Source organism: Canis lupus, chromosome 3, assembly GCF_003254725.2.
Source record: "Canis lupus dingo isolate Sandy chromosome 3, ASM325472v2, whole genome shotgun sequence".
Classification (NCBI taxonomy): Eukaryota; Metazoa; Chordata; class Mammalia; order Carnivora; family Canidae; genus Canis; species Canis lupus.
Genome location: NC_064245.1, coordinates 39,316,569 through 39,341,867, shown reverse-complemented (window position 1 = coordinate 39,341,867; position 25,299 = coordinate 39,316,569). Strand labels below are relative to the sequence as shown.

Genomic DNA, 25,299 nt, shown 5'->3' with positions numbered 1-25,299 from the left:
TGTGCACCTTTTTATGTGTTTCTCCACCATTTCCACTCAAAAAAATCAAATGTCTAGGGGACAATCCGTGAGAAATGTGCAAGACCTCTAAAACAGAAGTTACAAAATACTGCCAAGGGGAAAGAAAGAACTAAATGAGCCAACAAAATGTCCATGTTCATAGACTGGAAAACTCAGTGTGATGAAGGTGTCAATTATCTGCAAATTAATCTATAGAATGAATGTAATTCCAACCAAAATTCAAGCATAATGGTTATCATGTATATACACACAAACACACACACATAAAAATTATTTTATTAAGACAAATATTTTACTATAGTAATAAATGGCACTGAAGCTACTGGATAACCCAGTGGAATGAACCCTGACCCCTCTCTTCCACAGAACCTAAAAACAAATTCAAGATAGATTGTGGCCTTGAGTCTGAAAACAAATATAATCAAGCTTCTAGAATAGAACAAAGAAGAATATTTTCATGACTCCAAAATAGGCAAGGATTTCTTAAACAGGGCACGAAAAGCCCTAACCAGAAAAGAAAAAAATAATACATTGGACTTTGTTAAACATAAGAACTGTTAGTAAAAGACATCATTAAGAAAGTGAGTCCATAGCTACAGCCTGAAAAAATCCACTCGCAATATATACATTCAGCAAATGACTCATATCAGAATACAGGAAAAGCCCCTAAAAATCAATAACAAAAAGACAACTCAGTTTTTAAAAATGGGAAAAATACTTAAATGGGAATTTCATAAAAGAGGATATCCAAATGACTGACAAACAAAAAGCTTGTCACATCATTATTCATTAGGGAAATGCAGAATAATACCATGGTTCCCACTGGAATGACAAACTAATAATACCAAGTGTTGAAGAGGATGTAGAGTAACTGGAATGTTCATATATTTCTGGAAGGAACATTATATGGTTCAACCACATAAAACTGTTCAGCAGTTTCTTAAGTTAGTCATTACCACCCTATGATTTAGCAAATCCACTCTTAGGTGTATGCCTAAGAGAAGTGAGTACTCATGCCCACCAAAAGACATGTACAAAAAATGTTTGTAGCAGCTTCATGTATAATAGCTCCAAAGTGGGAACAAACTTAAAAGTATCCCTATAGGATAATGAATAAGTACCCTGTACTACAGTCATAAAATATAATACCTCTTTTTTCAATAGAAAAAATTATACACAAAACTTGAATGAATCTCAGACATTAACCTGAACAAAAGAAGTCAGAAACACAATAGCTAATACAGTATGAGTCGATTTATATGAAGTTTAAGACCAGACACAATTGATCTATGGTTCATAGAAAACAGCAAGGTCATCTCAGGTGAAAAGAGGGGAGGCAGGTATTGATTGACTAGGAAGACACAAGAGAACCTTATGAAAGGATAAACTGTCCTAGCACAGGCTCTGTGCTCAGCAGGGAGTCTGCTTGTTCCTGTCCCCCTACCTACTCTCTCGAATAAATAAATGAATAAAATCTTTTTAAAAAAGGATGGAACCGGGATACCTGGGTGGCTCAGTGGTTGAGCGTCTGCCTTCCACTCAGGTCATGATCCCAGGGTCTTGGGATCAAGTTCCGAATCAGGCTCCCTGCTTGCTTCTCCCTCTGCCTATGTCTCTGCCTTGCTCTGTGTATCTGCCACGAATAAATTTTTAAAACTTTTTTTTTTTTTAAAAGGAGGATGGAACTATTCTATCTTGATTTGGGAGGTGGTTGTATAGACGTACACACGTATAAAAATGTATTGAGCTATAAGCTTCAGGTTTATGCATTTTAACAAATGTAACTTAAACTTCAATCAGAAACTCTGGCATCAGCCTCCACCTGAACATATTCATATATAGAACTCAATGTAAGAATCACCTCGATAAGCCTAACACTTGGAACCATTAGTGATAATAATGAAAAAATGGCCATTTTAAGTAACTAAGCTTTGGAACAGTCTGTTATGCTGCAATAGATAACCAGAACAGAATTTGCACTAGATGTGGATGCTGCTATAACAGTAACCTAAAATACACAGCCTTGGCTTGGGGGCAAGTGGTAGATGGAAGCTAGAAGGCTACAGACTGTGAGGACTTGGAAGGATAGTGAGGAAAATACACTGAAGGATGAAGAAAGGGGGACTCGATAGATGGTGTCAGAAAACACTATCACCTGAGGTAACATGAAAAACAGAAAGAGTATCCAAAGAATTCATGGAGTATAGCTAGGCATGTGTCTAGGCAGAAAGAAAAAAGGGACAATTGACTTCTTATGACTGCCTATGACAAAATACAAGGGAGACATAAACTAAACAGGGTACTATTAAGTTTTTGAGAAGAAATATCAAAATGCCAGGACCCGTTAGATTAAAAAATAAAACCACTACATCCTTAGGCTCTCTCAACAAGATAAGAATGGCTTCAGCACAAAGACAAAATACAGATTACCACCAATAAAATATGGCCTTAGGGTAAAGCTCTTGAGGGTATGGCTGTATGCCATATTTGTGAAGTTCTCAGAATGAGCTACTTGAGTAGCTAGTAGGGCTTCTGAGAGTCTTAAGATTGTGCCTTGGTAGACAGAGAGTCTAAACAGCTAAACACTAAGAGTATTTTATTTATTTTATTTTATTTTATTTTTATTTTATTTTTTTATATTTTATACTTTTATTTTATTTTACTATTTTATATGTATATGAGACAGAGAGAGAGCACGTGCACATGAGCTGGAGGAAGCAGGAGAAAGAATCCGAAGCAGGCTCTACATTGAGCCAGATGTGGGGCTCAATCTAGAGACTGCGAGATCATGACATGAGCTGAAATCAAGAGTCGGATGCTTAACTGACTGAGCCACCCAGGTGCCCCAAACATTAAGGCTTTTAAGAATCATAAGTTTACTGTCTCACATCAGCTTCACAGGCAGGCTTAAGTAGAGAAGGATCTGGTTCAAAAAGAGATGCAGGTGTGATTTTCCCCTAAGTGTTGATTACCAATGTATACAAAGGACCCCACAAATCTTTTAAAGGAATTCTACTATCTTAGACTAAAAGGGACAGAGACAGCACAAAATGAAATGAGGCCTTGGGACTCATCAAACTTCTACTGAAAGAAACAGGTTGAGAATATTGAGAAAGCTACTCAGAGGTCCACATGGGCTATTTCTCATGGTAAAGGAAGGATGATTCAAAGGGCAGAACCACAACTCATGTAGAGACAAAGGTCCTAACCAAAGTGCATTTTCTGACCAGGGATAAAGAATGAGTAGGTTGTCAGGATTTCTATAGATCAGTGAGTATTACTCTACCCCACCCCTTTTGGAATGGCAGTATGTACTACATCCTATTTATCATTATTTTATAATGTTGGTGGGGGGGTTGGCCCACAGATAACTTGTCCCTTTACTTCACAGATCTTACGATGAGCAGAACTGCTTTTGGTGATCTGTACTTTGCACCTGAGGAGCCTCATCTGCACCTAGACCTGATTCAGATGACGTATTATTAGATTTTGAAGAATATATATTTTTTTTTAATTTTTATTAATTTATGATAGTCACAGAGAGAGAGAGAGAGTGAGAGAGAGAGAGAGGCAGAGACACAGGCAGAGGGAGAAGCAGGCTCCATGCACCGGGAGCCCGACGTGGGATTCAATCCTGGGTCTCCAGGATCGCGCCCTGAGCCAAAGGCAGGCGCCAAACCGCTGTGCCACCCAGGGATCCCAAGATTTTGAACTAACAAAATCTAATCCAATAATCAGAGGAGATTTGGAATAGTTTGTTACTCAGTAGTAGAACACATTGGAAGAGCAGGATTGATTGACCTCCAGTCTTTTGGAGCCGAAGAGAGGAGACTGTCAACTGGAAACCCCACAGGGTCATGCCCTAGAAATATGGATGAGGGCAGCCCGGGTGGCTCAGTGGTTTAGTGCCGCCTTCAGCCCAGGGCATGATCCTGGAGACCTGGGATGGAGTCCCACATCGGGCTCCCTGCATAGAGCCCGCTTCTCCCTCTGCCTGTGTCTCTGCCTCTTTGTTTCTCTCATGAATAAATAAGTAAAATCTTAAAAAAAAAAAAAAAAGAAATATGGATGAATAAGAGGTAGATTGTGTCTGATCAAAATAGAAGCCCAGTGCTCACTTCGGCAGCACATATACTAAAATTGGAACGATCTAGAGAAGATTAGCATGGCCCCTGCGCAAGGATGACACGCAAATTCGTGAAGCGTTCCATATTTTTTACTGTCTGTACTTTAGGAATAAAACTTTGATTTTCAAAAAAAAAACCCCAAAAAAACAAAAAAAACAAAACAAAATGGAAGCCCAGCCCTAACTCACCTCAATCTTTAATTGGATTGAAGAATTAGTCTTCAATCTTGTCAGGGGGTAAATGCTCTAGTGGGAGATGACATTATCTACAGCTTCTGAAGTTCTTTTTATATACAATATTTAGATATAATAAAAAATTACTAAATATGAGAAGAGGCAAGACCATATAACAGATCAAGAGAAAAAATAGGTAAAATCCTTAAATGGTTTTTGTTTTTGTTTTGTTTGCATGGAAAGGCCAATTTCGTCAAAGACATCCAGGAGTTCAAAGTCCTCTGCCTCATCTGTGTCTGCCAAATATTCTTATTCCAAAATTCAGGAACTCACTCTTTCCAAGTACCCTTACCTTAAATAATAGACCACAGGGATTGTGCATTTAAATGACTTTATAATTCTGCAACCCATACAATCAGGCCTTGGGCCTAATCATCAGCCATGTGTATCTTGCATCTATAAAGATAAAAGATTCTTTTCAGGCCATCATAGAGGCTGTGTTTATTCTCCACACAACCCCAAACCTTGAGAGTTGAAGGTGCCAAGGATGTGTTGATTTTCCAGCAAAAACAGACCATCCAAACAGCAGCTGTGATGGTCATTGAGACCTGCTGAAGCCTTGGCTAATCTTCAGTGATTCTTCAAGGCCCTCTGGCCTACCATGGCTTCACACTGGCCAATCCTTACTGGAAGGTACATAGCCCAGATAATAGAGTCCACAGAGTTTAGCCTCCAGGGACACCGCACAAGAAGGAAAGGAAATGAGACTAGTAAGGTGGACAGAGAATAACCAGCTCACGCCATTAACCTTTTCTCAGGAAGTTGCCAAAGAAAGTTCTTCCCCAAATGTGAGGGATAAGGAAGGAAGCGGAAGGTGTAGGATCAGGAAAGAGGAGAATAGCTAGAATAAGAGAGCAGAGACATGAAAAGAGTAGCTAGAATGAAGAAAACAAGTCCTAAGACATCAGTTGGCAAGAATCCTTGTAGCAAGTTAATTGTAGAACAAGAGGACCAAATTTTTAAAAATTACTGAGATATAGGGACGCCTGGGTGGCTTGGTGGTTTAGCGTCTGCCTTTGGCCCAGGGTGTGGTCCTGGGGTCCTGGGATCGAGTCCCACATTGGGCTCCCTGCATGGAGTCTGCTTCTCTGTCTGCCTGTGTCTCTGCCTTTCTCTCTCTCTGTGTCTCTCATGAATGAATAAATAGAATCTTAAAAAAAAAAATTACTGAGATATTACCTGAATCATCCGAAGACACTGTAAGAAGTTTTGCAGTTTTGAGAAAAAGTTTGAGGATGAATTTAGTGATAGGAACTGAATAAGTTAGTGATATAAAACTGAGTAAATGAAATTTCAGGTAATAATTATGGAAAGACAAAAAACACACTCAGAAGGAAACATAATCCTAATAGTCTACGTGGATCACCTCTGAACAGTATCTGTAGTTTAAATGATGTAACTGAAGACTTTCTATCTATAAATTTTATTACAAGAAGGTATCTTACACAATTGTCTTTACCCTTTGCTCTGGATGGAGCTGCCACGTCACCTGGGAGTCACAGTGGAGGGGGACCATGGACCACATTTTCAGAAGCAACATTTGATCATTTAGCATAGTATGCCAGATAGGACACTTCCTCCTTTCTTCTCCTTCTCAGGGAGTTCCACACTTAGTCTATTGTTTACCTCTGTATTGTTTGTGCTCTAGAAACTTAAATGGACCGTAAGTGCACTTCTAGAAATCCCAAGAATGCATTTTATTTAGGGGATATAGAATTCATCTCATTGTTTTTTGGAAGCGCAACCCAGTATTTCTCTCTTAGGTTCAAAATTCTTATTAATATTGTTAAAGTTAATGAAAATGCTCAGCCATTTTATTATGAAAAAATAGTAAAATGTAAAATGGGGCTGAATAAGAGAAACATTTTAAAAGTTAACTTACTCGTATGAAATCCATAAGTGTATTATAAATGAAGGCTCCTCTGGGAAGAAAAAAGCAGCTTCCAGGACTGAGATCATGGAAAAAAAACAGTTCTTGTTCCTAGATTAAAACAATAACTGCATCTCAGATCTCACTGCCATTGATCAGTATTTACCGTATACATATGACATGCTAGGAATGAGACATACTCAGTTACAATTTCCATCTTCTAATAACTGACTTCCCAAAAGCCCCTCAGTACTTACCTCTAACTATATGTACTAGCACACATGAATAGTTAGCTTTTCATGTACCTTTATTTACTGCTGATTTCTGACTTGGCACCTGGGAGTGGATCTCATGGGGAGAGAATACAGCAGAAATACCAGAAAAGTTCAGTGCAGGAGGTGGGCCCTACCTGGTGGTGCTCATCATCACGCTGTCATTACTGAACACCTGCCCCATGTGCCACCATGGTCCAGCGTCTGTCCTTGCATCAGCCCTGCCAATGCTACCAAGCAAGAGACAAGCACGTGGAGGTCCCTAAGTGAATACCTGGCCTCCACATAACACAGCCGTAAGTGGCCAGATGGAGGCTGAAACCCAGGTCTGTCTGCTCTCAAATCTCATGTTTTCTTTCTTCTCTGTTTCTCAAATACAAAGTATGTTATTAGGTACAATTTTTTAGAACATTTTTATCATGGTAAGAATAAGAGAAGGGTGTAATTTCTAAAACTAATAAAAGACACAAGAAGGCAAGAGATGAGAAGACAGGGTATTAGCATGCAAGAATTCAACAGCAAACAGAAGGTGGAACCAGAGAAAAGAAATACCAAACAGTTTAATCATAGGCCAACAAAGGACATCCCCATCCTGCTGGTGATGAGGACAGGCAGCATACCTTTCCAACCTTCCTGTGATCTCGGTTCTTGGCTTCCTCTTGGAATTTTTCCCAGGTCTTCATCATCTTGTTATCAGGGAATGATATCCCGTAGATCCTCTGCAGTGTTTCCATTTCAGGATTGCCCTCCCAGTAAGTTGAGGAATTCTAAGTATCAAACAGGATTTGGGTGAACACACCAAACATCTGGTGATAAATGAAATCACTCATATATGTGAAAAAATTTCCGCTACATCATCAGCATGGCTTTACTTAAAAAATGACTTTTTGTGGCACTGGAAAGACTTTAAAATAGATTCTAATTAAATTTGCCCAGCCGGAATTCATCAGAAAATGATGTCATCTGCTGTGGAAAAATTACTAAGGTAATCCGAGAAAATCATTATATGGAGAACAATACCTTAACATATCATATGAAAAAGAAAGGCATTGTAATGTGTATAGTAAGTTTAGGCAATAGACAATTAAAAGCTACATGTAAGGTCCTAATTACCAGAAATGTAAAAAATTATAGTATCTTTAGAAATTTATGTAAAAATCAAATAATGGAGTATTTTAAAAGACCATGATGTTCAGAATATAAAAGATATGATTGAAATTCCTCATTATCTAGATCATCTTAAGTTTGCTGTATTAAAAAAAAAAAATCCAGGCATCCCAGGTAGCTCAGTGGTTTAGCGCCGCCTTCAGCCCAGGGCCTGATCCTGGAGACCCAGGATGGAGCCCTGTTGGGCTCCCTGCATGAAGCCTGCTTCTCCCTCTGCCTGTGTCTCTCTCTGTCTCTTTCTCTCTCTCTCTCTCTGTGTCCCTCATGAGTAAATAAATAAAATCTTTTTTTTTAAATAAAATATTTTTAAAAAAATCCTTACCTTGAAAATTTTTATGGCTTTAATTTTTCCAGTGTGTCTTACATGGGGGCCTTTGCAAAGGTCAATTAATGGACCACACCTACAATGAAATATTTCAGACATGCCCAGATACAGTTAGAGCTTTTTGGACCATTTGTTACAAACCATGTTTTCATATGTTTTAAGTGAAGGATCTCACTTATTTGTACGTCTTAGGTCAATTTCTAATTTGGGAACAATTTAAAATAATTTAATTTTTAATTTAGGATGAAGATGCAATTTATCTAGCCTTTGATCCCAGTCTTCCCTCCTTTGCTCAAAATCGGAAGTTACAGAATCTTCTGAAATTAACTATACATAAAGACACTTTTCGTTGTCATATGCCAAGGCTCTTAAAAACTCTCCACTTTTAATTCATAAAATTAAAAAGCCATTCCTCTGCTTTACACTAACTTTCAAAACCAAAATTATCTACAATTTATACAAAATGCACCAACTTGATACCTTACTTCAAAAATAAACTTCACCAAACCCATAGAATGTACACTAGCAAGAGTGAACTATATAGTTAACTCAGGATTCTATGTGACTATGATGTGTCAATGTAGGTCTGTCAATTGTAACTAATGTGCTAGTCTGCAGGAGGAGGTACTGATAGTGAAGGAGGTTACAAGAAATCAGAAATCGCTGTACTTCTCAATTTTGCTGTGAACCTCAATCTGCGCTAACAACATCAGGTCTGTTTAAAAAATAAGTAAATAAATTTCAGGGATCTTTTATCTGTTTTTAGACCCCCTGGCATTGTGACAAAATGCTTAATTGTCTTCTGGTTTACTAAAACAGAACATTGACTAGAGTGCAATTCTCACGCAAATGTTTAGGTCAGAGATGGCACCACTTATATTAAAACACATAGTCGGGGGGATCCCTGGGTAGCTCGGCGGTTTGGCACCTGCCTTCGGCCTGGGACATGATCCTGGAGTCCCGGGATTGGGTCCCACATCAGGCTCCCTGCATGGAGCCTGCTTCTCCCTCTGCCTGTGTCTCTGCCTCTCTTTCTGTGTCTCTCATGAATAAATAAATAAAATCTTTAAAAAATAATAAAATAATAATAAAACATATAGTGGGGGGCAGCCCGGGTGGCTCAGAAGTTTAGCGCCACCTTCAGTCCAGGGCCTGATCCTGGAGACCAGGTATCGAGTCCCATGTCGGGCTCCCTGCATGGAGCCTGCTTCTCCTCTACCTGTGTCTCTGCCTCTATCTCTCTCTCTCTGTGTCTTTCATGAATAAATAAATAAAATCTTAAAAAAAAAAACCACACATAGTGGGGTGCCTGGGTGGCTCAGTGAGTTAATGGTCTGACCCTTGATTACTGCTCCGGTCATGACCTCAGGGCCCTGCATCCTATGCTGGGTGTGGAGCCTACTTATGATCTCTCTCTCCCTCTCCTCCTCTCCCACCCCTCCCACCCCTGCGTGCACGGGCTCTTTCTCTCTCTCTCTAAAAAACAAAACACATGGTGTTGTTGCTGAGGATTCATTTGCACCTCTAACAAACAAGGACCCCCAAACTTTAATAAGCACAGACTTTTTTTGAAGTACAGAAACATTTAAAAAGTTAAAATACTAGTGACACCGGTCAGAGGGAAAGTACTTAACATCAACTAATTTAAGGAAAATTTAGTAAAGAAAATATTTTCCCTAACTATTCCAACCAACTTTAAATATTTTTAAAGTTCGCTGGTTAAAAAGTTAAAAATTACAATGAATACATAAAGGGACTGGTTTATTTACCAAAAGGATAAGCTTTAAACATGAAAAGTTTAAATGAAATGACAATTTCAAAAAAAAAAAAAAAAGAAATGACAATTTCTTGGGATGACCAGGCTTTATTGTTCTCTGTCCAAGATGGAAGTGGTAAATCAATGCTCAGAGGAATAAAAGGAATGCCTAATTAGCATAGAAGACTTCAATACTCTAATTTTTAAATAACTCTATAGAAAGAAAAGCAATTCCTTTTCCAAAAATTAAACTGACAGAATAAGAAGTGTCAGTGTTGACCTAAGTAAGGTTCAAAAAAATAACCACAAAAGCTCAAGTATTAGAAGCCAAAATTTTAAGACTTAGCCTATCTTTTCTATATCTTCATGTATTTTTAAGCTTTGAAATGCATATACCAACATTTATTTGAATTACAGGTAATGAAAAATAAAACCTTATTAGGTCATTGGAGAATGGTAAAGGGTAACCATGGTATCCCTCTTCAAAATCAAAGGGCGATGAGTTCTTATTATAATGTAAGAAATGCTCTGTGCATAGGTTTGCTTAGAGCGAAGATGACGTTTACACCCCAGAACCACAAGTACCTGACTGTGGAAAGTAAATGCTCCTAGAGAGGATATTTGTGATTTCAATTACATAGACATCAGATCTTCTTAAGATGGATCCGTGAAAGTCAAAGAGGCAGCCAGACAGGCAGAACACAGAGCAATTACCTGTCAGGCAGCTTAAAAATTGCATGAGTGAAAAAGGGGCTCAGATGTCAAAGAAACAGAACTAAGTCAGGGTAGAATTGATTTTACTTGCCTCTTCCTACCACTTGATTTGCCCTTGGTTCCCCAACAGAGTCCTTCATTATGTTTCGTTAGGAATATCCATGCATGAAAATTAATGCTCTTGGGCTCCAGGAAATGGGGAGTATAGTAAGAGGCAAAAAATCACCACAGGAGGAAGATGGCCCATAATGACTTCCACTGCCATATTAATAAGAATGTGGCAGGATAAAGCAAGATTCCCTTTCCTAACAGCCCCCACTAAAACATAAAGCCCTGGGCAAACACAGTCTCACCCACATGGAAAAAGATGCTGTCAAAGCTAACATCCAGAAAACAAAAATTCAGATTTTAGCACCAGCAATAATACAAATGAAGGCTGAATCATTTCCCTTCGCTGATAACATTTCAGAGTCCCAAACTAAAGTGGTATATCAACTATGCAAATTTACAAATACACCACCCACCCAAAGACCACGGAGCAGTGCTTAAAATTTACATACACTTCACCTGTAAACTGTGGTAGTTGAGGTGTGAACTTTCTCATTCAGGATACGGCATTTAAATTTATTGTACTACAAAAAAACACACACATATTTATATATTATTACATAAAATGTTTAAGTGGGAAAAGAAACTTTTGCTTTTTTCAACAAACACTGAATGGGTGTCTAGTATGTTCTAGGTACTAAGACCCTGGGAATATGGAGAACTCACAGCTTAAAGCTGTAGTGTCCAAAACGGGAGCTACAAGCCCAACTGACTACTGAGCACTTGCATTAGAACTAGTCTGAAATGAAATGTGCTGAAGTGCAAAACACACTGGATTTCAGAGACATACTATGAAAGAAAGATTGTAAAATGGCTCATTAAGTATTTTTATGTTGGTTATCATGTTGAAGTGATATTTTTGATATTGTAAAAATTAATTCTACCATTCTTTTATTTTTAAAATATGGCTATCAGAAGATTTAAGATTACCTATGAGGCTTGGATTGGTGGATCACGTTATGTTTTTATTGAACAGCATTGTTCTAGAAGATTCCAAGTTTTTTCATCTCATTTTCAGAATGTTTTTCTTTAAAGTTTTTATTTAAGTTCCAGTTGGTTAACATACAGCATTATATTAGTTTCAGATCTACAATATAGTGATTCAATAATTCCATCCACCACCCAGTGCTCATCACAAGTGCACCCCTTAATCCCCAACACCTATTTCACCCATCCCCCTGCCCACCTCCCCTCTGGTAACCATCAGTTGGTTCTGTATAGCTAAGAGTCTGTTTCTTAGTTTGCTTCTCTCTTTCCCTCTCTCTTTTATTTTCCCTTTGCTCACTTGTTTTGTTTCTTAAATTCCACAAACTCATGAAATCAGGAATTTATCTTTCTCTGACTTACTTCCCTTAGCATTATACTCTCTAGCTCAATCCATGTCTTGCTGGGCAACATTTCTTTCTTTTTAATGGCTGAATAACATTCCATTGTAGATATATACCACGTCTTCTTTATCAATCAGTCAATGGACACTCATCTATTTCTATACTTTGGCTATTGCAGATAATGCTGCCATAAACATTGGGGTGTAAGTATACCTCTGAATCAGTATTTTTGTGTTCTTTGTGTAAATACCTAGTAGTTCAATTGCCAGATCCTAAGGGAATTCTATTTTAACTTTCTGAGGAACCTCTGTACTGTTCTCCAGAGTGGCTGCACCAATTTGCATTCCCACCAACAGTGTAAGAGGGATCCTCTTTATTCACATCTTTGCCAACACCTGTTGTTTCTTGTGTTGTTGATTTTAGCCATTCTGACAGGTGTGATGTGATAGCTCACTGAAGTTTTGATGTGTATTTGCCTGATCATGAACATCCTTTCATGTATCTGTTGGCCATCTGGATGTCTGCTTTGGAAAAATGTCTATCCACATCTTCTGCCCTTTTTTAATTGGATTATTCTTTTTTGGGGGGTATTGTTTGATAAGTTCTTTATATGTTTTAGATACTAACTTTTTATCAGATATGTCATTCACAAATAACTTCTTTCATTCAGTATGTTGCCTTTTAGTTTTGTTGGTTGTTTCCATTACTGTGCAGAAGCTTTTTATTTTGATGTAGTCCCAATAGTTTATTTTTTTCTTTTATATCTCTTGCCTCAGGAGTTGCTGCAGCCTCTGTCAAAAAGGACACTGCCTGTGCTCTCCAGGATTTTTATGGTTTTAGGTCTCACATTTAAGTTAGAAGATTCCAATTTTAACTACACGAAGTAAATAAAATTCTGAGGGCACAGCTACATTATTAAGTTGCATAAAACAAAACCAAGTTTATAGTAAATGATCATATTGTTACACACACAAAAAAAATCAACAGACACTTTTCCTTTCTTTCCTGCTTTCATCACTACTACTTTGGTGCCAGGTACTTCATATTTAAAGGAGATAGTTGTTGAGAGAAAAAAAAATTCATATGATTTAACTATTTCATACTTAAGTATTCAAATCATTTTTCTTCACAGAGATTTGATCAAGTTTAGTTCTTAAGAGTAGCTGCAAAAAGGCAACCCATAGGATAGGAGAAAATAACTGCAACTCACATATCTGATACAAGATTAATATCCAGAATATATAAAGAACTCCTACAACTCAACAACAAAAAACAAACTCAACAACAAAATGGGCAAAGGACTGGAATAGACATTTCTCCAAATAAGACATACAACTGCCCAATAAGTACATGAAACACCAAAGAATTAAAAGCAGGGACTAGAACAGATATTTGTACAGCCATGTTCACACCAACACTTTTCACAATAGTCAAAAGATGGAAACAACCCAAACGTCCACCAACAGATGAATAAATAAACAAAATGTGGTCTATATATACAATAGAATATTATTAAGCCTTAAAAAGAAAGGAAATTCTGACATATGTCACACCATGGACGAATCTTGAGGACATTATGCTGCTGAAATAAGGAAGTCACAAAAAGGCAAATATCATATGATTCCACTTCTATGATTCTTAGAGTAATCGAATTCATAAAGGTAGAAAAAGGGGAAGTGGGAACGGAGAATTAGTGTTTACTACGTGTGGGGTTCTAATTGGGGAAGAGGAAAAATCTCTGGAGATGGATGGTGGTGATGGCGGCCATTTCGATCATGACCTGAACGAAAGGCAGACATTCAACCAGTGAGCCACCCAACTGCCCCCAGAGCCTGCTTTAGATTCTCTTTCCCTCTGATCACCCCCCAACACACGTGTACACACTCTCTCAAAAATAAATAAATAGGGGAATCCCTGGGTGGCTCAGCGGTTTAGCACCTGCCTTCGGCCCAGGGTATGATCCTGGAGTCCCGGGATCGAGTCCCACATTGGGCTTCCTGGATGGAGCCTGCTTCTCCCTCTGCCTGTGTCTCTGCCTCTGTCTCTCTGTGTCTCTTATGAATACAGAAATAAAATCTTTAAATTAATTAACTAATTAATTAATTAAAGTAAGAATATATTTACATATATTGGTCAAACAAGATAAAGAGAAAGCAGAAGTATTATGGAATTTAGTAGTCAGAATATTAACAACACTCAAAATTAATCAGATTTAGAAACACACATGTGAAAACTATTCACCTGGCCCCTTACCCACTTATATCTGCATTAACATTTTCAGGAGATAGTGGGGAAATATCACATTGGGCAAGTGGTGACAACCTCACATTAGGCTGCTAGACTATTTGAAATAATGTGGCAAGCAACACTTAATTATTTGTTTAAAAAAGAAAGTTGTCTGTTAATTTTTTTTAATATTCCTGGCAAAAGGTTTTCTTATTCTAAAGAGATTCCTTAAGTTACCTTAAACATTTCTAGGAGCACTTCCTTACTGATTTCCAGTCTTTCAAATGGTTGCTTTTCTTTTATGATAGTCTTACATATGTTCTCCAGTGCTGACAGCTCTGTGCTGGACACTGCTCTAAAAAGAAAAGCAAGTAAGAGTCAACACAGATTTCTCAGCCATCATGCAGTTACCTTTTTGTGGACCTTCATCACTAACTGACATGCTTTCTGACATGCACTAAGGAATTTTGTGTTTTATTGTATGTATCCACATGCAAGGCAGATCATCTCATTTCTTGAAGAACACTGAGGCACCAACAGAGGAAAAGATTTGCCTGCAGTTCTTCTCTGCAATGAGGTGTGCAATTGGAAAGCCCTGGTAAAATACTCCCTGGTTAGACTGTGAGCTCCTTGGAGGCCTGTTCTTCTGTGTGGTCTACTTTATACTTCATGCATCTACATTTTTGTTCAAAGGAACTGTAGTAAGTGCTTACAAACCCCCACCCTCAGTGACTTTGGATCCAGGTTGGGAGAAAGATCTGTGAGTGTGAACTGCAGAGTAGAATGGCACTCACAGGGAATGGGCCTCCGTGAGCCATCAGCTGACCTCTTTCAGCCACTCCCTGGTTTATGCTAGTTCTCCTCCACCCGCACTGGGTTCCTTGACTTTCCTCAAACAGCCAGGCATAAGCCCATGCCAGGGAGGTCCCAGAGGCCTAGAATGTTCTTTCCCAAAATGTTCATAAATACACCCCCACACACACACAACCTCAGAGCTTGCTCCCTTTGTCCATCCTGATCCCTGCTTCAACATCACTTTATCCTTTGCTGACCACCTGTCATGGCACACACCTCCCCATACCTGGTTTATTTTCTTCCATACCACTCATCACCACCTGGTAGTAGGTGGCTGTTAGTTTACTGTCTAAGCTAAAGAGACTGTTAGCTCCATGGGAACAGACTGATCTGTTCACCACTGAATCATCAGCATCAAACACAGAGCAGATAACAGGCAGTCAAAAAAATCTTGCTGAATGAATCTTAGAACGGTGGTAACAGGAGATGAAGCTGGTCAAGTTGGTATACAGGAGCTATACAGTCCAGGGTGCTCAGTTAGTTCTGGAATCTAAACTCATAAAAAAATAATTTTCAAACAGCCAATCTATACTCATGTTATAGAACATACACATTAACTAAATTAATATGTAACCATTATAAAATAATGGACTATTAATACATGCCTTCAGATGTGAATATGCAGTGGTATTACCTGTCTTCAATGAACATGTCATAATAGAATCCATTTTCAATGGGTGGACCATAGCACAAATGGCCTCCATAGTAAAGCTCCATGGCCTCCCCAAGAATGTGAGCACTGGAGTGCCAGTATACCTGCAGAGCATCAAACACAGAGGCCAGTGGATATTGAAGTTGTGTCAGGGGAAATTATTAGTAAAATAATACAAGGAAGCAAGTGGGTTAACTTTAAGGGGATAAACACAAAAACAGAGCAACATCAATTTGTCTTCAATGCCCTCTTTGAAGAGACCATTTTCTGAGTGCTCCTTGCAGTTATGCCAGAGGCACATGCTTGGTTTCTCCAAAGATAGCCTCTAAGCTGAATGCAGAGGACCAAAGTAGTTTGTGTCTAAGCAGCAGTCTTTACATGTTGAACAGCTTTTGATAAAATGGCTCTTGAGGGAGAAGTGTGGCCTGGGAATCCCTGCTGGCTGCCTGAGACCCCGAGGCAGTACACACACCAGTAAATTTGCCAAAGTCCAAAGGCTGCTCATCGGGTCTACAAGTTCAGAAAGTTTGGTTTTGAATTTGGTGTTGAATTCCCAAGGAATCAATGTTTTATGGATAAATTATAACTAACCAAAGTCACCAAATAAATAAAGGTACCAAAGAAGCAAGACAATTGAGTCCCCTGGCAGCACTTTCTTTCCCTTATTAAATAGAAAACATTACAGTTAGAAAACTAGTTGACAAAATAAATTGGAACAGAGGGAGTTCCAGCACTGAGCAGGCTACGGGTGATCCCAATCCGCAGTGTTAGGCTGAGATCCGGTCTGTAAACAGCCCCAGAGCGTTGGTTGGTCCCTGGGGAGAGCCCTGTTGCTCTGGATGGTGCCAGGAGGGCAAGCTAACTGCCAACACGAACCCAAGTCTCTTCTTTGGTGTGCTGTCCACACCTAGATATTTGTTGAGCCAAACACTGTCTTGTGAAAGAAAAAGGAGTCACTGGCCTCATATGGTTGGCTTACTGCGCAGTGTGGAAGCAACAGGCATAAACCAACCAGTAAGTGCATAATCACAAGAGAAAGAGATGAGCAGGACACTGTGATGAAGAATAACAGTGAAGGCTCTACATTCCCAGGGAGTCAGGAAGGCCTGCAGGACTAACATGTAAGGGATAAAGCAGGGTAGCCAAAGAAAGGTTGCAGAGCTATCAAAGAGCCAGCAACCATGCAGGCCTTGGGCAGGGGGAGAAGACAAATCTGAGTTTTATTCTAAATGCAATGAGATGCACTGAAGGGCTCGAAGCAGAAAGAAATTATTCAGTTTGCATTTTAACATACTGTCTGGTAGCAGCATGGGAATGGATTTTTGGGGACTAGGAGAGCAGGTGGGCAGATTCTTGGGCAGTGCTATAACACCACCATTGTAGACTCTTGGGCAATGGCAGTAGAGATGGGGAGGAGTGGAAAGATTCAAGATACATTAGGAAAGTAAGGGGTTGGCAATTAAGTAGAGACTGGAGTTGAGAGAGCAGGCAGTAATCACACTCAACCCATGAGATTCTAGGTTGAGCAACTGGGCATGTGGTGGAGGTGTACCGTGAGATGGGCAGACAGGGAAGGGGTAAGTTCTGGGGCTAAGATCAAGAGTTCCACTGTGGACATACTAAAGATTCCTGAACGTTCTCCAGATGGAGATATCACATGGGCAGTAGCATATAAAAGACTGAGACATATCTCACTACAAAGAGAATTGACAGCAGTTAATAGACACGACAGCTTGGAACGGGAATATACAGAGGGTGCTGTGACTGAGCACAGAATTCCTCACTCTGGAAGCAAAGGCAGAAGAAAAAGCTAGCAAAGAAGTCTTAGAAAGAACCCACGGTGGGGGGCACCTGGGTGGCTCAGTTGGTTGAGCATCTGCCTTTGGCTCAGGTCGTGATCCCAGGGTTCTGAGATCAAGTCCCACATCGATGCAGGGAGCCTGCTTCTCCCTCTGCCTATATCTCTGCCTCTCTCTGCGTGTCTCTCATGAATAAATAAGATTAAAGAAAAAAAAAAAAAAAAGAACCCACGGTGGGAATGGAGTGAAGCCAGAAAAGCAGTGGTGCCATAAAAAAAAAACTTAAAAGAAGGGTGTGGTTGATTGTCACTTCTGCTGAGCAAATCCAGAGGATGGGGGCAGGGGAAGTGGCCATTGAAATGGGGGGTGAGGCTGGACTCATGCCCTGATGTCCTGCAAGAGACCACGGAGTGTGACTATGGACCATGTAGTGGGACTACAAGCACCGAACTAGCAGCTTTGGTTCTTGCACAAATCTGCTTTTGTTTGTTCACATCTCTAAGTACCATAAAGTGCCCTGAGGGGTTTTCTTGAGCATGAAATCACAGCTGCACAGCACTGGCTTCTCCGGGATTTCCCCCAAAGATTTAAAGTAGAATAATACACACCTATGTATATTCTTTTATTGGACAATATGGTTACAAAAGGAAATACTCTGAGATATGTTTGAAATTTGCAAGCTGTATCATTTTATAAAATGACTCTTGTTTCTGTTGTATGTATTTATCAGCTTTATGTGAATATGCTTCCTGTCATTTTCTATATGAACCTATCCAGAAAGCAGAGGGATTTATTTCTTCTGTATGTTACATTATGCTCTAAATATTCTTATGAACAGAATCATCTTTTATAATATAAAAGAGTCTTGAATTTTTCTGTGAAGCAAAAACTGCTTTTAAAAAATCATTAATTTCTCATTTTTTAGATCTGAGGTTTCTTTTTTTTTTTTTTAAGATTTTATTTATTTATTCATGAGAGACATACAGAAAGAGAGAGAGGCAGAGACACAGGCAGAGGGAGAAGCAGGCTCCACGCAGGGAGCCCGAGGTGGGACTCGATCCCAGGTCTCCAGGATCAGGCCCTGGGCTGACGGCGGCACTAAACTGCTGAGCCACCTGGGGCTGCCCAGATCTGAGTTTTCAAGATTTGTTTCTCTACAGGGTTTCTTTTTCTTTTTTTTTTTTTAGGTTTATTTATTTATGATAGAGAGAGAGAGAGAGAGAAAGGCAGAGACACAGGAGGAGGAAGAAGCAGGCTCCATGCTGGGACCCGGACGCGGGACCCATCCCGGGACTCCAGGATCGCGCCCTGGGCCAAAGGCAGGCACCGAACCGCTGAGCCACCCAGGGATCCCCTACACGGTTTCTTTTTCATGGATGTGTGTGCTATATAGTCATAAATTGGTTTATGTTCTTCAGTATCTTAATGAATTCAGAATAACAGGAAAATAAATTCCAAGAACAGAAAAGAGAAATCTTTGTTACTAAGTTACATTAAAAGAAGCATTGAGATTCTGGAGAAGTTACTTAACCATTCTGAGCTCTGGTTGCTTCATCTGTAAAATGGGGATTAAAACAGTACCTGTATCACTCGCCATCAGAAATGACAAACACCCACCATTTGCTTTGACGTGGATCGAACTGGAGGGTATTATGCTGAGTGAAGTAAGCCAATCACAGAAGGACAATCATCATATGATTTCACTCATATGGGGAGTATAAAAAACAGTGAAAGGGATTATAAGGGAAATAAGGGAAAATGAGTGGGAAAAATGAGAGAGGGAGACAAACCATGAGAGACTCCTAACTCTGGGAAATAAACAAAGGGTTGCAGTAGGGGAGGTGAATGGGGGAATAGGGTGAATGGGTGACAGGCTCTAAGGAAGGTACTTCATGGGAAGAGCACTGGGTGTTATAGTACATGTTGGCAAATTGAATTTAATTTAAAAAAATTTAAATAAATAAATAAACAAATAAATATCAAAGATTGCCAAAATAAAAACAAAAACAAAAACAAAAAACAGAAAACAGTACCTGCGTGCTAGGGTACCTGGGGACTCAAGGAGATAATGCACATAAAGGGTCAGGGCCATTTGGTAAGTGGTAAATAAACATTTGGTAATTGTTTTTTTCACCATTATCTTTTTCACTCACAACCACACATATTTATGGAAGCCCTATAATTAACCCAATCTTAGGATCATGGCAAGCAGAAGGGCATGCTGGTTCTTCACTCTAGAAAGATTTCCCATGATAAAGAATTTTTTTTTCCACGAAATCACTGAAGGCAAGGAGGGAAGAATCCCAAAGACCTCACATCTCCATGGAACATTAAATTTGATCATTCCTCCATCCCCTACCACCCTAATACCTGGCACAATAAAAAAAAATTCAACAGCCAAAAATATTTAAAAAGAGTTGTAGCAGCGACACCTGCACAATAAGCCAACAGCTAGCCAGCATAGGAAAGTGCAAGGCTTTCAGGCAGGATCTGGCCCTTAGTTGAGGATCAAAACTAACTGCCCCGCCAGCTGTCATGGCTGCCCTCGGTTCCAGGCCCTATTTGACTTTCTACAGAAATTGACACTATCTGAAACCTCTAGTTGTTTGTTTTCTCATTTACTACCTTCTCCCACTAGATGTAAACTCTTGGAAGCGAGAGTCTGCATGCCTTGTTCACTGTGGCCCTACAGGGTCCAGCACATACCTCCAGGGCCTTGGACACTCATCAGCTGATTGAGGGAATTTACAAAATTTTAAAGTCTAGGGATGACATTGGAGATGAAGTTAAGTGACAGCTGTGAACAGCTCATGAGAACAACTCAATAATACATATACACTATTTGTTTCTTCTAAAGATTGCTCTTTCTGAATCACTTTTAAGTGTGATTTTATTGATATTGCATTATTTAGCTCTTGAATTGTTATACCTCACATACTTTAAATATGATTCTTACAGGTTTGGATTAATAAATCAACAAATTTAGCATAAATTTCAAGATTAAGGTTAGGTTTTTAGGTGGATAATAGATTGCATGAAGGGAAACTTCAAAGTTAAGGTAATACTGTGTATCAGAGACCTGCATGAAAATCTGGTATCTAGTTTACAGAATTAATAACTATTGAACAGATATCTGAGTTTTGATAGTCTTCCAATTCTCCTATACCTATTATGTTATAAAGTAGACCCACTTTTAAGAATCTATTAAAAACTCATTTGGACTATACATTGATTTTATAATAAAGTATTATAGCTTAAGGAAACAACTATTTTTAAAAAATGGTAAATAGGAGTTTCTTTAGAAGCTGATACACATTTGTACATATTCGTTCCATAGAAACTCATGAAATACTTACTAAACACCAATAAACAAATTTTAAGTCTTAGAAGGTTATAAAACTCATCATTCTTGACTTCGATATGTCTTCATGCATAGTATCATTTACAATATAAATACCTCAGGTTTCGTTGATTGTTTTTAAATACTTACAGCTTGAGCTTCCTCATTATCAAATGTAAGCAGCTCTAGAGTGGAATCCCCTTCCAATGGACGGTCCAAGTCCCACAATTCACCATTTACTTTGGCTACAACTGTGCTTTCAGCCAGTTCTGGACTAATAAGAGAAAAGTCACTTGGGAGTTATCCTTATCACATGCTACAATGATTCATTAAAACAATAGATTAGAATAATTTCCAGGGTTGGGCAGCCCAGGTGGCTCAGCAGTTTAGCGCCGCCTTCAGCCCAGGGCATGATCCTGGAGACCCGGGATCGAGTCCCACATCAGGCATCCTACATGGAGCCTGCTTCTCCCTTTGCCTGTCTCTGCCTCTCTCTCTCTCTCTCTCTCTCTCATGAATAAATAAAGAAAAAAAAATCTTTAAAGAAAAAGAGAATAATTTCCAGGGTTGCTTGTTTTTCAAGTGAATAGAAAGTACAAAAGTAAATTAATAGCGCATATTTTTTTAAATTTTGTAACAGTTATTTTAAATACAAAAGTAGTATACACCCACTGTAAAAACAAAACAAAACAAAATAAAATAAACTAACAATTGGAAAACAGAGAAAGCATAAAAAATAAAACAAAAATACCATGTAAATCTTACTGCCCTGAAATAACTATGCCTAACATTTTGATGCATGTCTTTCTAGGCTTTTTCTACATCCACCCCTCCTCTTCTTTCTCTCTCTTTCTTTCTCTCTTTCTCTCTCTCTCTCACACACAAACATACATTTATTGTTGTTTGAAAACTACTGACAAAAATAATATATTAAAACCCTGAAAAACACAGAAAAGCAAAAGAAAAAAAACCCACCCTCAATCCCACCACTCAGAAATTACTGTTAGCATTTTGTTGTCTGTCCTTCCACATTTTTTGATAAATATATACACCAATATGAAAATCTAATAATAGTACCATTCTGTTTATGTTATTTGGTAATGTAGTTTTTAAACTTAGTAAGTTACATATTTTCCCTGACCATAGACAGACTTGAAAAACACACTAGTTACCAGCCGCGGCAGAACCAAGACTTGTTAACTGAACCCTCTATAGCTGGGCATTTTGGTTATTTCTTTGTGGGATTATTTTGCTTTGTTTTGTTTAGCCAATGACAAATAATACTGCAGTGAACATTCTTGAACACATATCTTAGTTCCAAATCATTTTCTCAGGAAAAAATTCATGAAGTAAAACTGCTGAGTCAAGGAAAATGAGCTCTAATGATCTCTGTTGGAGGATACTGCCCAATTTTCCAACCAGGAAAGGAGCAAGAATACTTTTTTCTCTGTCCCCTTGTAATGCCAGGTACTATGAGACCATGTCCTCTTTACCAGATAATGTGTTAACTTGCGTTTCTATAACTTGAATGGCAGTACAGTGCTGCGGTTAAGAGTACCTGCTCTGGTGTCAGGCCAACCTGGGTTTCAACACTGAACAATTAACTCTAAGCCTCAGCTTTTTCATCTGTAAAATAGGGATTTATAGGACCTTCCTCATCCATTTATTCTAAGGATGAAACAAGACATACTCATAATAAAAACTTCTTATTAAATGTTAGCTACTGTTACTAATGAAGTAGAAACTTATTTTCATTTTTACTGGCTGTGTAGACTGCTAGGGGTTCTCCACACCCATTCTCTCCTTCTGGTACAATAGTTTTCAGCCTTCCCTGCAGCCAGATGTGGCCATGTGACTAAGTCTAGAAGCAATGGATTCAAGCAGCAGTGGTCTGTAGCATTTCTGCATCTCAGCCTCAAGACAACAGAGAGCCCTTCTCCATCCCCTCCCTACCTTCCGCAGACCACAGTGCACATGCACTGTTCCCCTGGACCACACAGACAACTGCAGTGCTGTACATGCCTACAGATGGTCCCTCGACCAAATGACCAAACGGAAGGAATTCAGATCTTCAGTTTACTTATGGAGAAGTGCTGCCCTGCCACGCCAGCCCCCGCTCCCCCAGACTGTTACAGGAGAGAAACTTGGTCATATTTCAAGTCACTGAATTTTTGTTGGTCTCTCTGTTGCAGCATCTTAGCCTGTATCTTAACTAATCCAAAAAAGTAAGGACCTGGAGGTGAGTAACAAAAACAAAACATGTGGCACTGGCTTAGCAAATGGGCAGTAAGATATGGGAAGCCAATATCCCCTTGTTGTGGCATATATCTGATAAATATCAAATACTGACAGATACTTGATCTAAATAGTTGATAAAATATTTGGTAAAGTCTGAAGGGAAACTAATGTGCTTACAATGCCTATAGCACATAAGGAAGCTGTCATAAAAAGGGAGAATGTTGGCAAATGCTGGACAGCTACTGCAGCTTTTTCAAAATACCAGACCAAGCTGGGCCTGGGTGAGAACTACTGGGTTTGTAGGCAGAGATGGAAGGGAAAGGGCTTTGCCAAGAGAGGCTCTGCCTGCGGCCTGTAATCCAAACTGACAAAGAGTCCAGAAATGTAAGGCTGTGTAAGACTGGAGAAACGGTCCTTTGTCCCAAACAGCAGGAGGGACAGCTCTTCTCAAAGGCCACATGTCAAGACTGACAGTAGGGGCCAGGCCGAGGGCAGGAATTGGAGAAAGGGTGCTGCCCTCTGACATCCTATTGTTTCATGCGACCTCAGGTCATTAAAGTGAGGGACAGAGGAATGGACCAAGCACAAAAGCCAGGGAAGAAAGGGGGTGAGAAGTCTTTGTCTAGAATTCCTTAAGCAAGATTACTTCACGTGGAACTGATTAGAAGCAAAGAGACTGGAAGCCTACTATGCTGGAGAGAAGGGTACTTGCCAAAGGACAAACCCAGCTTACAAACACCTATGACTGTTTGATCCTTTTTTTTTTTTTTTAAATAAGACTTACTATTTCTTTTCTTTTTTTTTTTTTAATTTATTTATGATAGTCACAGAGAGAGAGAGAGAGGCAGAGACATAGGCAGAGGGAGAAGCAGGCTCCATGCACCGGGAGCCCGATGTGGGATTCGATCCCAGGTCTCCAGGATCGCGCCCTGGGCCAAAGGCAGGCGCCAAATCGCTGTGCCACCCAGGGATCCCTGTTTGATCCTTTTTAAAGAAGCTCTGAGCCACCAAGTGTGCACCAGGAGGAACTGCATGGTACCAACTGTACAGCCCCCAGGACAAACTGCCCCACACTCCAGATGTGGCTAATGAGGATAGACAACTGCAAAGCTCCCAAAGAGCAAAATCAGAGTCTTTGCAGGACTGTGGACAAGAGGACTGCTCACAGAAAAACAAAGGGTGGCCAGATGGGCTGACCCAAGCACTACCTGCTGCCAGTCTGGCCTCACAATCACTGCCAGCAAGATCTGGCTTCTTCTACACTACCGTCTGCCCCATCGCTCTTTCCTCTTTTTCCCAAATACACTTCAGTTGTAACAGTCTTGTGTGTATTCCACCACTGAATATAAACGTGGGGTGGGCAGCCTTGTCTATTAGCTTATTTATTGCTAGAGCATAAGGGGCCAGCCTAATGAAGTATTTTGCACATCCCTTGAAAATCCTACACTGTCAGCTTGTTGGGACCTAGAGTTGTCTCACCTGGGGAGGGACTGAGTGTGGGGGACAATGGAAAAGGGTCTCAGATTTCTGGATGCCACAGGGGCACACTGTGGCAGATGCTGTCCCCTAAACCATGCTTCCCCTCTTCCATGGAGAGAATGCTTTAGCTGGACGTGTGGCTGGCCAGCAGGAGTGACATTTCCATTCTCTTACTGCTAGGGGTGGTCAGGTACCTAAATGTGAGCTAATAGGATATTAGAGGAAATTAAAATGTGCCACGGTTGGGGTCTGGGCCTTAAAGCATCACTGTTCTTCAGCTGTTCTTCCCCATGCCTATAGGCAAGTCTATAGGTGCATGGACTCAACTTCCACCCCCAAACATGGACAAACTGTACCTAGTGCAGAGCACTAAGAGCAAAAAGACAGAAGGAACCCAGGTCTACAAATGACTGCAAGGACCAGAGACAGCCACCAGTCCAGGCTGATGTCATCTGTCAGGTGAGAAAATGTGATGTCTTCCTTATTCATGCCATGGTCTTCAGGGGTCTCTTGTTACAGCAATGCGGCCTAACTCAGAGGTTCTCAAACTTGGACTTGCATCAGAAACTCCTTTAGGAGCTCAATAGATTGCTAATGAATTCAAGAGGCATGGAGCAGGGCCCATGAATTTGATCTTCTAAGATCCCAGGTAATGCTCATGCTGTTGGTCTGGGGACCACACTCTCCGAACAATTCTTTCATGAACTATTATGAACTGTCCTTTGCCCCTTTTTTTCTACAGGATATTTTCTTTTCTTTTTTAAGATTTTATTTACTTGATGGAGAGAG

The 25,299-nt window shown here is 39.7% G+C and overlaps 1 protein-coding gene and 1 non-coding gene across 3 annotated transcripts in view; one reads left to right on the top strand and one right to left on the bottom strand.

Moving 5' to 3' along the window:
• Positions 1-25,299, bottom strand: part of TARS3 (threonyl-tRNA synthetase 3) — a 73,139-nt gene that overhangs the window by 42,363 nt on the left and 5,477 nt on the right. For both annotated transcript variants that reach the window (XM_025437393.3, XM_025437394.3), the window contains exons 4-10: positions 20,944-21,067; positions 15,637-15,758; positions 14,385-14,502; positions 11,053-11,117; positions 8,013-8,091; positions 7,144-7,290; positions 6,264-6,362 (exon numbers count right to left, since the gene is read on the bottom strand). In XM_025437393.3, coding sequence (XP_025293178.1) covers positions 6,264-6,362; positions 7,144-7,290; positions 8,013-8,091; positions 11,053-11,117; positions 14,385-14,502; positions 15,637-15,758; positions 20,944-21,067 — 754 coding nt within the window. The remainder of the gene's footprint in view (positions 1-6,263; positions 6,363-7,143; positions 7,291-8,012; positions 8,092-11,052; positions 11,118-14,384; positions 14,503-15,636; positions 15,759-20,943; positions 21,068-25,299) is intronic.
• Positions 4,132-4,238, top strand: LOC112654242 (U6 spliceosomal RNA). The gene has a single exon (XR_003132891.1). It is a non-coding gene; the product is annotated as a U6 spliceosomal RNA (small nuclear RNA).